At 44.5% G+C, this 13724-nt stretch overlaps 5 protein-coding genes across 5 annotated transcripts; 1 reads left to right on the top strand and 4 right to left on the bottom strand.

The window, feature by feature from the left end:
- Positions 1 to 1223: 1223 nt before the first annotated feature.
- AOL_s00080g325 (uncharacterized protein) lies at positions 1224 to 2157 on the bottom strand (the record flags this gene model as incomplete). Its single annotated transcript, XM_011124700.1, has 4 exons — positions 1224 to 1310; positions 1388 to 1520; positions 1586 to 1963; positions 2033 to 2157. 4 exons carry the CDS (start codon positions 2155 to 2157, stop codon positions 1224 to 1226), a joined length of 723 nt encoding a protein of 240 aa, XP_011123002.1.
- A 633-nt stretch (positions 2158 to 2790) lies between these two features.
- On the bottom strand, positions 2791 to 3675 carry AOL_s00080g324 (uncharacterized protein; the record flags this gene model as incomplete). Its single annotated transcript, XM_011124699.1, has 2 exons — positions 2791 to 3299; positions 3360 to 3675. The coding sequence occupies 2 exons, from the start codon at positions 3673 to 3675 to the stop codon at positions 2791 to 2793; spliced, it is 825 nt and encodes a 274-aa protein (XP_011123001.1).
- An 875-nt stretch (positions 3676 to 4550) lies between these two features.
- On the top strand, positions 4551 to 6109 carry AOL_s00080g323 (uncharacterized protein; the record flags this gene model as incomplete). The annotated part of the gene is made up of 2 exons (XM_011124698.1): positions 4551 to 4573; positions 4696 to 6109. 2 exons carry the CDS (start codon positions 4551 to 4553, stop codon positions 6107 to 6109), a joined length of 1437 nt encoding a protein of 478 aa, XP_011123000.1.
- A 321-nt stretch (positions 6110 to 6430) lies between these two features.
- Positions 6431 to 8549, bottom strand: AOL_s00080g322 (uncharacterized protein; the record flags this gene model as incomplete). The annotated part of the gene is made up of 2 exons (XM_011124697.1): positions 6431 to 8230; positions 8346 to 8549. The coding sequence occupies 2 exons, from the start codon at positions 8547 to 8549 to the stop codon at positions 6431 to 6433; spliced, it is 2004 nt and encodes a 667-aa protein (XP_011122999.1).
- A 525-nt stretch (positions 8550 to 9074) lies between these two features.
- On the bottom strand, positions 9075 to 12611 carry AOL_s00080g321 (uncharacterized protein; the record flags this gene model as incomplete). Its single annotated transcript, XM_011124696.1, has 3 exons — positions 9075 to 11357; positions 11411 to 12066; positions 12128 to 12611. 3 exons carry the CDS (start codon positions 12609 to 12611, stop codon positions 9075 to 9077), a joined length of 3423 nt encoding a protein of 1140 aa, XP_011122998.1.
- Between the last annotated feature and the right edge of the window lie 1113 nt (positions 12612 to 13724).

Below are 13724 nucleotides of genomic sequence, written 5' to 3'. Positions count from 1 at the left end.
GATGGTGTTCATTCGCGCGAGCCGATCGACCTTAATCTGTAGTAGGTTCCATGTTGATGCTTTTGATATATATATATATATATATATCTGCGGCTGTAAGGTGAGCCCATGAGATTTTATTCTGCTTAGGTTGTAAGCAGAAGTAGTACCACAGTGAGGGAAGTTGAGATTTTGCAAATCTAACTAGATTATAGAAAAGTTTTAGAGGTTTGGTAGGGGTTAATCAGGGCGTCCGTGTTTATATACCGGTGTTTCGTTCTAACGATGTTATGTATATATTTCTATTAGACAAATATAAACAATGAAGATCTTGAATGATGCGGCAAATATAAAATTTTAGTACGAGAGCGACATGATTAGCTGTAGGTCTTTATAAGAAAATATTTCCGTAGGAAATAGACATACTTCCTTAAGTATCTCTGAGAATACTCTGGTAACCATTAGAACAATCTCATCAACCAAACCGCCCATGGAAATATAAAATAGCTTTGATAGCGGAGTCTGTTATTAGATAAAATATTACAGTAGGGCGGGAGAAATACCGCTTTAGTATCCATCAGCCTATAGCCTAGGGGTTTCGTGATGCTTCGATCTGGTGTCTTGGTGGTGCAAATCACATATTTATAGAATGAAGGTATAGGTATTTGAGGATATGTCACCACAACTATTCGACGACTTTTTGGCTCATATATGATAGCTATTCTAGCAGCTATGTAGGAGCACAACTTGCAAAACTATCTGTAGACACGTACACCTTATATGAGTTACGTAGAATCCCGCAATTTCATTCCGTGTGGCATTTTTTGCGTTGGCATAGTCTCGTAACCAAACTGTGAACAGGTATTCACCGGTTTTTGAATATTGACCCGCGAGTATGAGTTCTGTAACGACTCGGGACTGCATGAAGGAAACTTAAACAAGTTGTGGGGTATCAAAAGTTTTCCATTGTTTTTTTTATCGCCATTCAATTACAATTATTCCATCGCTCGCCCATCATGCATTGCATATACAGCAACCCTCCATAACCCTCGAAAATAAAAGCGAAAACAAAGAGCACAGAGTAGTGGATAGACAATCGCCGAGAAGGAAAGCGGGCGCTCGCGGGAGAAATCAGGATATAGATGGCAGGGTTATCCTCTTAACCTATCCAATCCCCTTTTCGATATAGATCCCGTGGAGCCTCCGCTCGCGATTCGACGATTCGCACGGTTAGGCGAAGGGCCCTATCCCCCTTTCCGGTCTCCCGGCGGATTCGGTGTGCTAGCGTTACTTCGTCGTACGGTATCTAATCGTTTCCGCTCTCCTTCCAACTAGAATTCGCGCAAATTTGTATTAGATTTTTGTGATTTTTGTGATTATAGGAGTCAAAACCGTTACGAAAACTTACTACTTTCTTAACTCTAGTAAGTGCGTTTTGTCCACTGGGGCTTGGAGAGCTGCATTTTTCAGGTGTGTATGGTTCTTGGATGATGATGGTGTCGAGTACAACAATGTCCTTCCCTTGCCATCGGCATGGCATCCTACATTCCCAAATGGTTAGATCTTCTCACTTCCAATAATAGGCGAAATAGCGATCTTAACGTACGTCTTGCTGAGAGCATTGAAGATATCCTGCCCCTCTGCTGTAACCCCGACCCCATGTCCTTGTAGCTTTTCAGACTCGGCTCTGAGAGCTCCCAGTTCCCTGTCCCTGATCGCTCGCAAACTCAAAGATCGTATCTGTGGCTCAGCAGCACTGAACGGACCTTTCAATGTTGAAGCATTCTGTGGTGGTTTCGACGGCGAAATGACAACGACATCTTTGAGGAAAGGTATCTTGAGGATGCGAACGTTGACAGGGGCGGTTTTGGAAAGCGTAGAGGTAGAATTAGGGCCGGTGATAAGAGAGACACAGTTGGCTGCTGTATCATAAGAAAAGACGTTGCCTTCGACGGTGTCGTCGAGTATGGTAGTGATTTTGACGCTGCAATGGGGTCCAGTGTGTCAGTTGGAGCCAGGTTTGTGATAGTGGTAGCCCGAAAAAGTAACATACCGAGTGCCAATCACCCAGTCAATGCTAGCTAGAGGTCCCGGGCCGGAAGCTTGCGACTGGTATGCGGAATTAGAGCCTCGGGAGGAAGCATTGGCCGGACCTGTTGAGCCTCGTCGTCCATCCATTGTGGGATGTGTGGCGTAAGGGAGTGTAGAATGGTACGGATACCGAAACGAAGTAGTAAGTACGGTGATGGCTAACCCGGCGAGAAGAGTACCTAGAGCAGGCACCGTTCGAGGACGATGAAGGTCCGGTGATAAGGGTAAGAGTAAGAGATCGGTTGGTGATGTACCTGAGGGAAGGATGAAGGTGGTGCGTGAGCTTGGAAGGACGGGCCGCACGTGTTGGAAGCCGCCCAGCAATTCCCAAACGGGATATTTGGCAATTTACATAGATTTCCTCCTTTGGCAATCCCCAGAAACTGCCTAAACAGGAAATATAATCTGCCCTAACCTCCCTTGTAAACGTATGCCGAAACGTTTTAGTGCGAGATTAAGCTACCTCATAAGCTCATTTAGCTAATTTAGGGGTTTCATTTTACTATGATCCCCTAAAATTTGTGTCCACATAGGAGATGATATTTTCCATTAATTAGAACGTTTTAAATTTTAATGTAGAGATATAACACTATAGTTTCTATCCTATATATATCGCCTTGTGCACGTGACGTATATGTATATTATAGTACAAGCCCGTCAGCCAGAGTGGAGCCTCGATATATTCTAGATCTATAAAGTGGCTGTAAGTCCAGTAGATACTCAATCCTGAGTAGAAAGATGTGATAACCCACTAATTTCTCTCATAGCATACTCACTGTACGACAATATCTTAGCCGCTCCAGCAAGGCAGCCGCTTGAAAGCGATTCCTCTGTCATATCGTACATATAGATTCTTTGTCCCACAAAGCTCCATTCAAATTCTTCCTCAGGACAAATTGTAAACCCTAGAACAAAGGTCCCGTCTGTCGTAGTAATATTAAAATTTAGATAGCTATCCTCGCCTTTAACGAAACCATTGAAGACTGTGTCCTTCGTACTATCTCCAATTGATATAGGTAGTAGATCCTTAAACCGCTGTATAAGCTTCCCACCCTTGGTTCCGGGAGGGAGAGAGATGTATAGACGGTGGGATATATCAGATGCTTGTGAAAGGCTCCTGTCACTGCCAAGATAAAGGGCAAGCGGATTGCTATCAACAACAATCTGGTCTTCAAACCTGTTTATAAAGTAAGAAGATACTGTGGACATGGTTCCTTGTGCCGGAGCAGCTGTTGGGGAAGCAGTTAGCGTAACTCCATTCTTAGAATTACCTTGTGTGGGAGACTAACCTTGAACGGGTGTGGTAAACAGCAATTCCACCACTACGGCCGACTCAGTTGGGGCTCCGAGAAATGTCGCGGTGGTCAATAGGTCAACTGCGAGGTCTACTTGGGCTAGGGGGGAAGTTGGACAAGGACAAGAGGGTAGGTTTTTCACAGCCGTCGAAATAATAATATGGATTTCGACAAATGTTTCAGTAGCTCTGGAAGTGAGGATTGAGGTAGTCTGCCCCAATACGGCGCCATTGTGAATAAAGCCGGGGATAACGAAGGCAATGCAAAGTAGGATTCGAATAAAGTGGAATATGTCAACGAATTCAGACATCTTGGTTAATTAATCGATTGGAATATTGAATTCTGGGCTTGGATATCAATTCGGGAAGATACATCTTGCAAAAGAAACGCTCGAAATGAAAAGAATTTCTTCTAATCCATAATATAACGTTAATGACAGTTGGCTAAGAGGTAGAAAATCGATTTAATCACAAGTATATCTTTCTTTTACCTCAAACAAAACACCTTATAGTTACCTAGTGTATGCAGCTACGGTTTCTATCCCGACTTAATATTCTCGCTACAACAAAAGTCCAATCATTCAACGGTATAATGACGGATCGTCTCCTGCCTATTATTAGCACATCACGCAGATGCAAGCACATTATCACCATGCCCCATGCTGAACACTATATACTATAGTACTCTGAGAAAAACCACGCGAGCACGTATGCCTAGTATATATACTTTGGTTTGATGCATAAATTTCGACGTGCGGCTCCGATCACATACCAAGTACTCGATATCCCTCCGTGCGCGGATAGTACCAGCATGCATTAAATTAAAATTGCTCATACAAACGTTATATATTGACACTTTCTGAACGCGTTGGTGTTGGTGTTGGAATTCCGAGTTAGGACAGACAGACAATAGCAGCCGTCTACGTATTAACCGTACCGTCTAAAACCTGGCCTGGCCTGCCAGTGCAAGCTCCCGCACCTGGCTAGCTTATAATTGTAATAACTGACACGAACCAATATCATGAAGACATCCGCGTCCTTCTTTGCTTTCCGAGCTAGCATCGGACCTGGCCCATAAGTACATACTCACTTACTCACTTACTTACTTAAATATCCTCTCCGAGCTTACCGCGACAGTCAGTAAAGCATCAGATATCAGCAACATTGCATTGCATTGTAATTGACAATGGCCTCCGTAGACTGTTACGAGTAAGTCCCTCAGTGCGGTTCCACCCGAAACGATATCATACTACATGTAGTATCACCAAGACCAAAAGTAAAACCCTGTGGCTGATACACAGCATAACCAATGGCGTATAACCCGAACAAAGACCAAACCTCCTCTATGAGAAAGCCCATACCACGCCTGATGAACCCTCAGCTTCGACCGTGCTGAGTCGCTTGGAGGTCTGGTTCTCTAATTCGTCGTCGGCAACACCTCAACACATCTATCTCGACCTTCACCGTGATGACAATTCGGATGCATCTTCGCATTCCAACTTCGTGCTAGACAATTTCTTGTCTTCTGAGCATGAGTGCGTGAAAAGGGTTACGGTTTTACTGTCAGACCATCTCGTAAATCTGTTCAAGCAGGATCCAACTTCAAATCTACCATCTCATCGTCGGTTCGGGTTTGCTTTAACTGGTGATACCTTGTCCGATCCTCTTCCTCCCCCATCAATTTCGCATACTGCTATCATATCCGACCCTCAAGTCCCCAAAATCCATTACTCTTCCTTGAAGTTTCTGGAGGCGAGGGAAATCCGTCCAAATATCCGGATTGCGAAATCACCAGCTAGACCGGGATCGGAAGCACCACAAACAAAATGCATTTATAAAGCTGTAGACTTCGCAAGAGAGGCATCTAGTCTTAGCTTCGAAGTCACTAATTATAAGAGATTGGTGGCTAAAGGACCCGAGCTCGAGAAATGGCTTGTAAAGATAGTTGGGTTGGTTTACATCCATGACATCGAAGATGAAGAAACAATCGATACCTTAAAGCTCGCTGCTACCGATAGTGCGGTAGAAGATGAACTGGAGGAGGTCAATACCCAATTCATTGGAGCTTTGTTCACGTACCACCCCCAGAGAGATCTATCGACTCACTGTTACACCACTATTATTCCGGAGGAAATCAAAATTTGTTGGTTCCGCCAGATCGTTCACGCTATTGCCGCGTTAGAGTCCGCAGGCTTCGAACACTGGGACCTCAAATGCGAAAATATAGTCTTGGATACGGCTGATGGGCTCCCAGAGGAGCAATATACAAATCACATCTTGGCATCTGACGATATTACAACCGCGAGGGTAACAATCGAAAGAAATCGCTTAGAAAGGAGGAGTAGCACCACGACCAAACCATCGCCAATAAACCCCGGAAAACTGAAGATTATTGACCTCGAGAATTCGAAGAGCTCGGCAGCATTTAGGCCACAGTCTATGGCGGGGCAAGGGCATCATGGGCATCATGATCCGAGCAAGAGAAGGGAATCCGTAGACCAACACCCAGAGTTAGGAATCAGTATGGTCTATGCAATGGGGAAAACTATACTAGAAATTTGGGCCGGTAAAATGCCAGATGTTGGGGATCCCACGGAAAAGGAACTAAATTTATTGCCGGAAACAGCTAAGAAGGTGGTTCAATTATGCTGCTCGAACGAGACTAGAATATCGGCTGCCGAAGTAAAACGTTTTACTGATGATTTGTTCGCCCACCTCCACGACGATGATGAGATACATGAATAGCATCTTGGCGGTAGGTACTATTTTTACCCAATGTTACATGAATATCGAAGTCTTTTATTCAGCTTTCATAGTCTATAGCTAGTGATAGTTAAAATTGATTTTACAAGGAGCGAATAAAATTAAAACCGATATAAAGTCGAACTTACGACAAGTTAAGTAGATCTCAACTTTACGATATACATATACATCATTTAATTAGGATATAGCTCTCCGAACTACTAAACATTAAAAGGAGCGTTTCGTTCACAAGATTAAACACATGTAAAAAAAACTCATTACAGCTCCAAAATCTTTTTATTCCAAATACTCGAATATTATAAATTATAACAAACTATCAGGATCAAAATCCGTTGCATCTGGGTTGACATTCGTCCCTCCCGTATAATTCATATCCCCGCTCTCCTCAGGACTTGAGTTTATAACCTGCTGCTGCTGTTGAAAAGTTATCTCCTCTCCCTCTTCGCTCTGCTCCTTGCTTTCCTCGTAATTCTGTGCCACGTTAAAATCATCCATGCCACCAAGATTGAGCAACGCTATCTGTTCATTGTAACTGCTAGGGTGTCGGTAGACCTCGCCAGTATCATCATCTCGAAGCTCATCATCACCTCGAAGTCCATAAATAGCCACCGGACTGTCAGGTCCGAGTCCAAGCTCGTCTCTCAATACCCTTAGCCGAACTTCGATTCTTCGGAAGTATCGGAAAACTTTAACGTAGTATTCATAAAAGTCATTTTCATTCAGACTGTACTCCCACGAATATCGGTGATGCTGTCTCTCCAAAGTATCGACGGCACCTTCGTACAACTCTTGCGCCTGGTTCATTGCGGCCCCAATCATTTCGTATTTTGCGGTGAGTTCTTGGGACGGGACGAAACTTGACTCGTATTCAGATTTGACATCTTGGATCGCATCAAGCTCGCTTTGGTATAACCCTGCTTCTATCTTGTGCTGTTCCTCGAGTTCTTGAAGGTCCTCTAGGTAAAGTCTTTGCGCATCAACCAAGGCTTGTGTAGTTGCTTCCACGTTCTGAGTCCATGCTCTTCCGTTATCCATCAACTGGAGGGCTTCTCTGAGCCTGTCTCTTGTGTTTTGACTCGTATCTTGATTATACCGCCGTACTGCTGTTTCCTCAATAATTGCATTTTCCTGTAGGACATTCTGCCATCTAGCAAGTAAATCGCGCATAACCCCAATGGGGTCAAAATATTCTTGACGGGGTTCGAAATTTGCTAGATTCAATGGTTCTCCCTCAGGAATCTGTTCCTCTTGTAGTTCTGACCCTTCCTCCAAATCTTCGAAGTAAGGATGGTTGAATCGCATTCTTCTCCCTCTAGTCTCAATTTGCTGGTTGTTCTCGGTATCGCCGTAAAGGGGGAGATTAATCCTAGGCATGATATCTTGAGCCTCCTGAACCGGCTCCTCGATATTCATACCCGTGTTCTGTGCTTGATTGGGGTTGAAAAAATTATTATTGGCATTATCAGGAGCCAGGTTCATATTTATTGTGTTAAAATCCAATACTTTCGACACCGGTGACGCTTTGTAGACTCCCACATTGGGTGGCATCACCCCTAATCCTAAAGACCGCATCGCATCATCCGCGTAGAGTAATAACCGTTGTTGATTACCTAAATCTTGCCCCAGACCCGACATCAACGATAGTAGGGCATCGAAAACGGTAGCTCGAGGATTAGGCGCCGTTCCTTGCTGTGGTGGCGAGATGTTTAGACTGATAACACCTTCCACGGCATCTCCTCCCCATATCATACGTCCTTCCTCTTCGAAGTATGGTGTAGCAGCATAGACGTATGTTGTAGGCATTTCTTGAATTTGTTCCGGTAGGAATTTTTGTAAATCTGCGTCGTTCGCTCTGACTTCTCGATAACTTTTGTATTTACTATCAGCGAGAGATATTGTAGTTTCGATATCGAGTTCCCACGGCAAGTTCCGAAAGTTCACTACCTGGGCCTTTACAGAGTTTGGGTCGAATTTAACATAAAGTATTTTTTCGGATTGTTCGAGGTGACAATTTTCGTCGGAGTAGAATATGAAACCTTCGGCATTACCGTTTGGCCAGTTATTAGGAGGGGTTTGTTGGTTTAAGACACCAAATGCTTGAAGCTATTATACTCCAGATTTTAGATTTCCAGATATTTTGTCAGTATGCTAATCTCTCTTCATTATAATGAATGAAGATTTAAACTTGTAGGATTGGTTCAGAGTATTTAGTACTTACCCATCCTAGCTGTTGAGTGCCTCCAACTTTACATCCCATATCATCCGCTGCACCAACTGGCTGCCATCCCCACACTGGGAGGCCTTGTGGTATCGTAGGGTCACTTTTTACGGCGGCAAAATAGTATGCATCTATGAAAGGAACCCAGCCTAACAATAAGGCTACGGCACGCAACTTTGTGCCTAGTATTTTCGTCCGTGGCATCTTGCGCGTGGGTTGTGTAATATCCGAGCTTCGAGGCTAAGCTAAGGACCGGTGAACTCATTGTCGACACATGCTCATAGCGTGGGAAGTTTGCAGTCATTAGAATGGCCATGGTATATGGGGGGCGCGGTATTTGCACCGTTTGAGCTAGTTGCTTCGTCGAATGGTATGCCCCCGCAAAGTGCGGGATTTGAGTGGTATATGATTTCGCGGGAGGATGAAAGTTTTGGGTTTAATGGAACTGCTACGTAGCTACGTCCTTTCAAGTACTGTCTTAAACCCGATTAATCGTATTGTCTGGCCGATTGGATTGGTTGATATGATATTCGTTATGATTGAAAGGTATATATACAGTATGATAAAATGACCATGAGTGTTTAAGATGCTCGCTCCATGTCATCAACGTTCGAAAATAGGTTCAAATGGGAAAAGAGCAGATAATGGCAAGGATTCTTCAAAGTGCAAAACAAATATTCAAAACTCAAAACTTAAAATATGAACAAACGAGGATAAGTTTTCTCATCTTCAAACTGTTACAAGATCCAAATTCTTTACTGAGCACTCGAGAACTTTGCCACCTGCGATACTCGACCCTAATCTCTTCAAAGTCTCGATACCACTTTCCAACTCCTTCACCACAAACATCTTAGTCTGTTGTCCTTCAATTCTACATGCCACAGGCAAGAAGAAAACATCAGGGTGTGCCGAAGAGACCACTACAACCTTAGTCGGCTGGAACTCGTACAACCCAACAATGACAGAGGTATTCGGCAGCTTGTCAAGATTGTGCAGGCGAAGTCTGCTAACACCATAGGTCTCCAACTCTCGAGAATAGATGTGAATAACACGATCGTGAGTGTCTCCAACAACGACGGAGGATCGGGTGTAGAACTCTGCAGGGGAGCCGCAGTTACCATTGCAGAGGAATAATGTTCCATCTGCGTTAGTGTTGAGGAAGAGTCCGTCAGCGGCATCCTTGATGGTCACCTTAGGGAAGTTTAGTGCCGACGTCGGTGCCGTTGAAGCAGAAGTCAAAGTCGAAGTAGTAGTGGATGAGAATGTGGTGGCAGTACTATTTCCTCTCGAATACACCGATGTCGTGTTTTGGATTGAAGGAACGCTAGTAAATGTCGCAGTTGAGGTAACTGGTGATGCGGTAGTCCCTTCAGCGGGTCCAGAGCTTGTTGTTCCATTGCTGACTAAACGAGTGGTAGAGAACGTAGAGGTTGTTGTAATAACTGAAGAGGAGACGAGAGTAGAGGAAGCCTGAGAAACCACTGTCACCAAAGTTCCAGTCCCATAACTCGCCGTTGACCTAGTAGTTTGTAAGCTAACTTTGTTAGAGCTACTAGAGGTGGATGTCTCTTTGCTCTTGGTTGTAGTCGTGTTGGAATGATTTGGGAAGACGGTGAGATCAGAACTATCTATGCCACTGCCTTGGCTCGTTGTAGGGCTTGCTTCGGTGAATGTAACTGTGGTACCGTCCAATTCCGATAGGGTCGAGGTTGAGGCAGTAACAACGGGAACTATGGAAGTAACAATGGAGCTAGTGGTATATGTTGTAGTTCCACTTGGATTGTCTTCGGTAGTTGTAAAAGTCGTCATGGTGGTTAACGTTGTAAAGGATTGTTCCTGACGCTTCTCTAAGATTGGTGTAGGGTATGGATTTGGAGTTTCAATACTTGTAGTAGAAGTCTCTGTGGATGTCGCAGATGTTGCCGACTCTGCGGTCGACTCTGTAGCTGTAGTCGAGGTTGAGGTCGAGGTCGAGCTTGAACTTGGATTTCCTCCGAGACACTGTCTGTAAAGAGGGACCGTGGCCTTACCCAAGTTCTTTTTCATGACATCGGTCACAGCGAAGTCAATCGAGTTTGTGAAGTCCAAAAACAATGCGATCTTATTGGGACAAGTAAACCCATCGTCTGTATCAATAGCTCCATCAATTCCAGCCCACTTCTCCTTATCATTGACTCGGACTTGACCAGCATATCTTGCGGACAAACTAACACCGGGAGTTTCTGAGACTACAACCTGCTCCAGAACCCAACCTTTCAAAAGATTGACACCAAATCCAAGCATGATAGGCATTTCGATGCCAACTGTAGCGACGATTTCGCCGTCTAGTTGAATCATGGGGTGGAGGGTAGGCTCCCATCCCTTTGTTTCCGTGGTCCAGTCGATCATATCAACCTTCATGTATGGATTCCAATTCATTGAGAAACCAGCAGTCATCATACCAGCAGTAGCGATGCTAGCACTTGCCTCCGCCATGACGACGATCTGCGGACCGATATCGAAAAGGCCAGGTACTGTGATTGGGCCAAGTGGAATATCGAAGAGCTCAGTTGAGGTGCTAACCTCTAATTTGGCCTGTGCCCAGAACCCAAATTGAAGATTGCTGCTCATTGTTCCGTTCATGGTGAAGGTTGCCGCCTTCAAACCATCCTTAAGGCTGAAAGTAAGATGACCGTTGAGTTTGATATCACCTTTGACGCCACAATTGACACAGAAAATTCTGGAATCGGTTTCGGTATCTGCACCGAGCAGGTGTCCTGGTAAACCCCAGGGAGTATTCCATTTTGAGCCAATCTTTTCAGATTTCGGAAACTTAGTCTTTTTGGACAGGAATGTGTCCCACGAGGCCGTAGTATCAATATAGTCAAAGTCCGCTACGGTTCCGATAATTGTTTTACCAGCGTCTATGATTTCTTTTCCAATTTTTTGCATAGCGCTACTAATTCCGTCCCAAGCTGTCTCGGCAATGTCTTTTACAGTATCCACAACCTTTTCGGCAACGTCAACGATAGCCTATCATTTGATATTAGTACTTAATCAAAAGTGGACAAAAGTGCGAGGCATACCTTTCCAATATCCTCAAAGAATCCACCGATACTCCATCTTCTCTCGATATGGCTCGGAACATCATCTGATCGAATTCGTGAAAATCTAGAGGCCTCACGGCGCCTTCGCATAGCCCTCTTGGCGTTAAACCTCGAAACGAAAGACGGAAGGTCCTTGGTAACTCCGAGTTTGTTGTCTAATTCAACATCGAAGTCATTGGTTTTGTCGCCTAGGCACTCATTTGGAACTCCAACGCCATAGTAAGGAGCAGTAGTGTTCGTCTCGCTCCGCGAGGCGATGCCAGAATTGAAGCTCCCGAATTTAATTTCACCTTCAGTTATAGCCTCAGTTATGGAAAGATCCTCAACAGTGGCTGTGATGGTCAAAACTCCGTTCGAGACGACTTGATGGACTTTGCTGAAGGACCTTTCACCAGAGGAGTATGCCCCACATCCCAGGAAATACCCAATCAGAAGAAAGTCATCGTTCTTAGGCCAGGTAGTCATGGCTACATGATATGCCTCTTTGTCGTTAAAGACTATTTTCATAATCGTTCCAGAACCTGAAGGGTTTGGTGAACAAGTCACAGATTCGATCTTCGACGATTCAAGGTTCACAGCAGCCATGGTGAAGTTTAACTTCACATTCGCGATTGGCATTGTGGCATCATTGGCGTCTAGCGATGGTTAGCAACTTTCTTTCACAGATAAACAAGCAACTAGGAAGATTTTACATACTAGAGTTGCTGTCACCTGCGTAATACAGATCATGTTCAACCTTCGGCCGTAGGTTTTGCGGGTTGGCTAAGTTCGCATCCGATACTACGGCTGGTCTAAGAGTGGCAGTCGCCACAGGGACCGTTGATTGCGACGATTCATATGTCACAGTTGATTCCCATGTGGTTTGTATTGTTGGATGCGGGACAGAAGTTACAATTTCTTGGACAATTGGCTGCCCGAGTATCTGTGCGGGGGCATTATACGGTATTTGAGTAACGGAACTCGCTAAAACAGTAGGAGCCGTCGGGGTAGAGGTATTTTGGGATTCAGCTGTCGGTATAAAAGCCGATAACAGCGTAGTTGTATGTGGATGGCAGGTGCTTGCTGTCACTGTTACGGTGACCCATTCAAAGACGATATTGTCCCAGTCGATCGGATCCGCTGCGAGAGAGGGGGTGGCAGCCAATCCAAAAAGGATTGCCAGCGCAGCGCCAACCCTCATTGTTGAAAATTCTGCGCAATACTCTATAAAAGAAAAAGAGTGAAAGTCTCGATGTTATAGAAGACCTTGCTGTGTAGATATTGTTGTCGTTGACTCTGGAAAACTTTTTTTTTCGCTCGATGGATGGGTCAAAGCTGCGATATATATACGGCCAAATTCTAACCCTTCCTCTTGGCTTTGAGGCGAATTAGACTAATATAAAATGGTCTTTGAACCTGCCGAAGACTCTCACGATGTCGGATTTGATGCGAGAAAGAATATAGGTATGAGTAATGCTATGGTACCCTGGGGCGAGGGGCCCCGGTCCAAAATATAAGCCATCGTGACCACATGCTAAGTAAAAAGTAACAGTCCCACATTACTCGCCAATTCATTTTTTTTTGACTCTGAATGAGTTTGGAAGTTTCTGGGAGAAGTTTTGTCTTAATTCCTGGTCGACACTCTGTGTTGGGTGGTGGTGAGGTTGTTTCGTTTCTCATTTAGGTTTGGGGGGTTATTCGAGACAGGGCTCACGATACGACAACCAATTCGCAAGCAATTACTGAGTGAGTTTAAGACCCCGCTGCCCAATAATTGGTTCGCTTCCTAGGGACTCTTTAGAGTTATCCTTCATATGGATATTGGAGCTCAAGAAGTTCAAGAGAAAGTTACCGATCCTGCAAGAAAAGGGTACTTGAGAAGATAGAACTGAAGGGATTATATTTCTAGAACATCCTTAGTCGTATAATGTCCAGAGATCCCGCCTATAGGCTCCCAAGATACCCTGTCGCAGCGATTCGGAAGCCACATGTTTCTATGATGGGCACACTGTAAGGCGTGAGGCTCAGGGTGTGTGGCGACTGAAAGTCTATCCTAATGTGACATTCACGCCAAAAGTTTATTCAGTGTGTGCCTTATTCGACATGTAACTCAACCACCAAAGCTTATTCTACGGGCAGTTCCGATCAAGTTGAAAGGATAAACGGCAGGTTGAAACCAAAAGCCCTGGGACATGAAAAACACCACTAGTGACGTCAATACAATGTCCTGCGCATACGATTCCAAAGTGCGATTAGTCACAGTAATACTCCAGGAAGATATCCTGACATTCATTTGGACGGAATATCCCGCCAG

This window comes from Orbilia oligospora (assembly GCF_000225545.1).
Source record: "Orbilia oligospora ATCC 24927 unplaced genomic scaffold scaffold00080, whole genome shotgun sequence".
NCBI classification, from domain to species: Eukaryota; Fungi; Ascomycota; class Orbiliomycetes; order Orbiliales; family Orbiliaceae; genus Orbilia; species Orbilia oligospora.
This window is presented reverse-complemented; position numbering and strand designations above follow the sequence as displayed.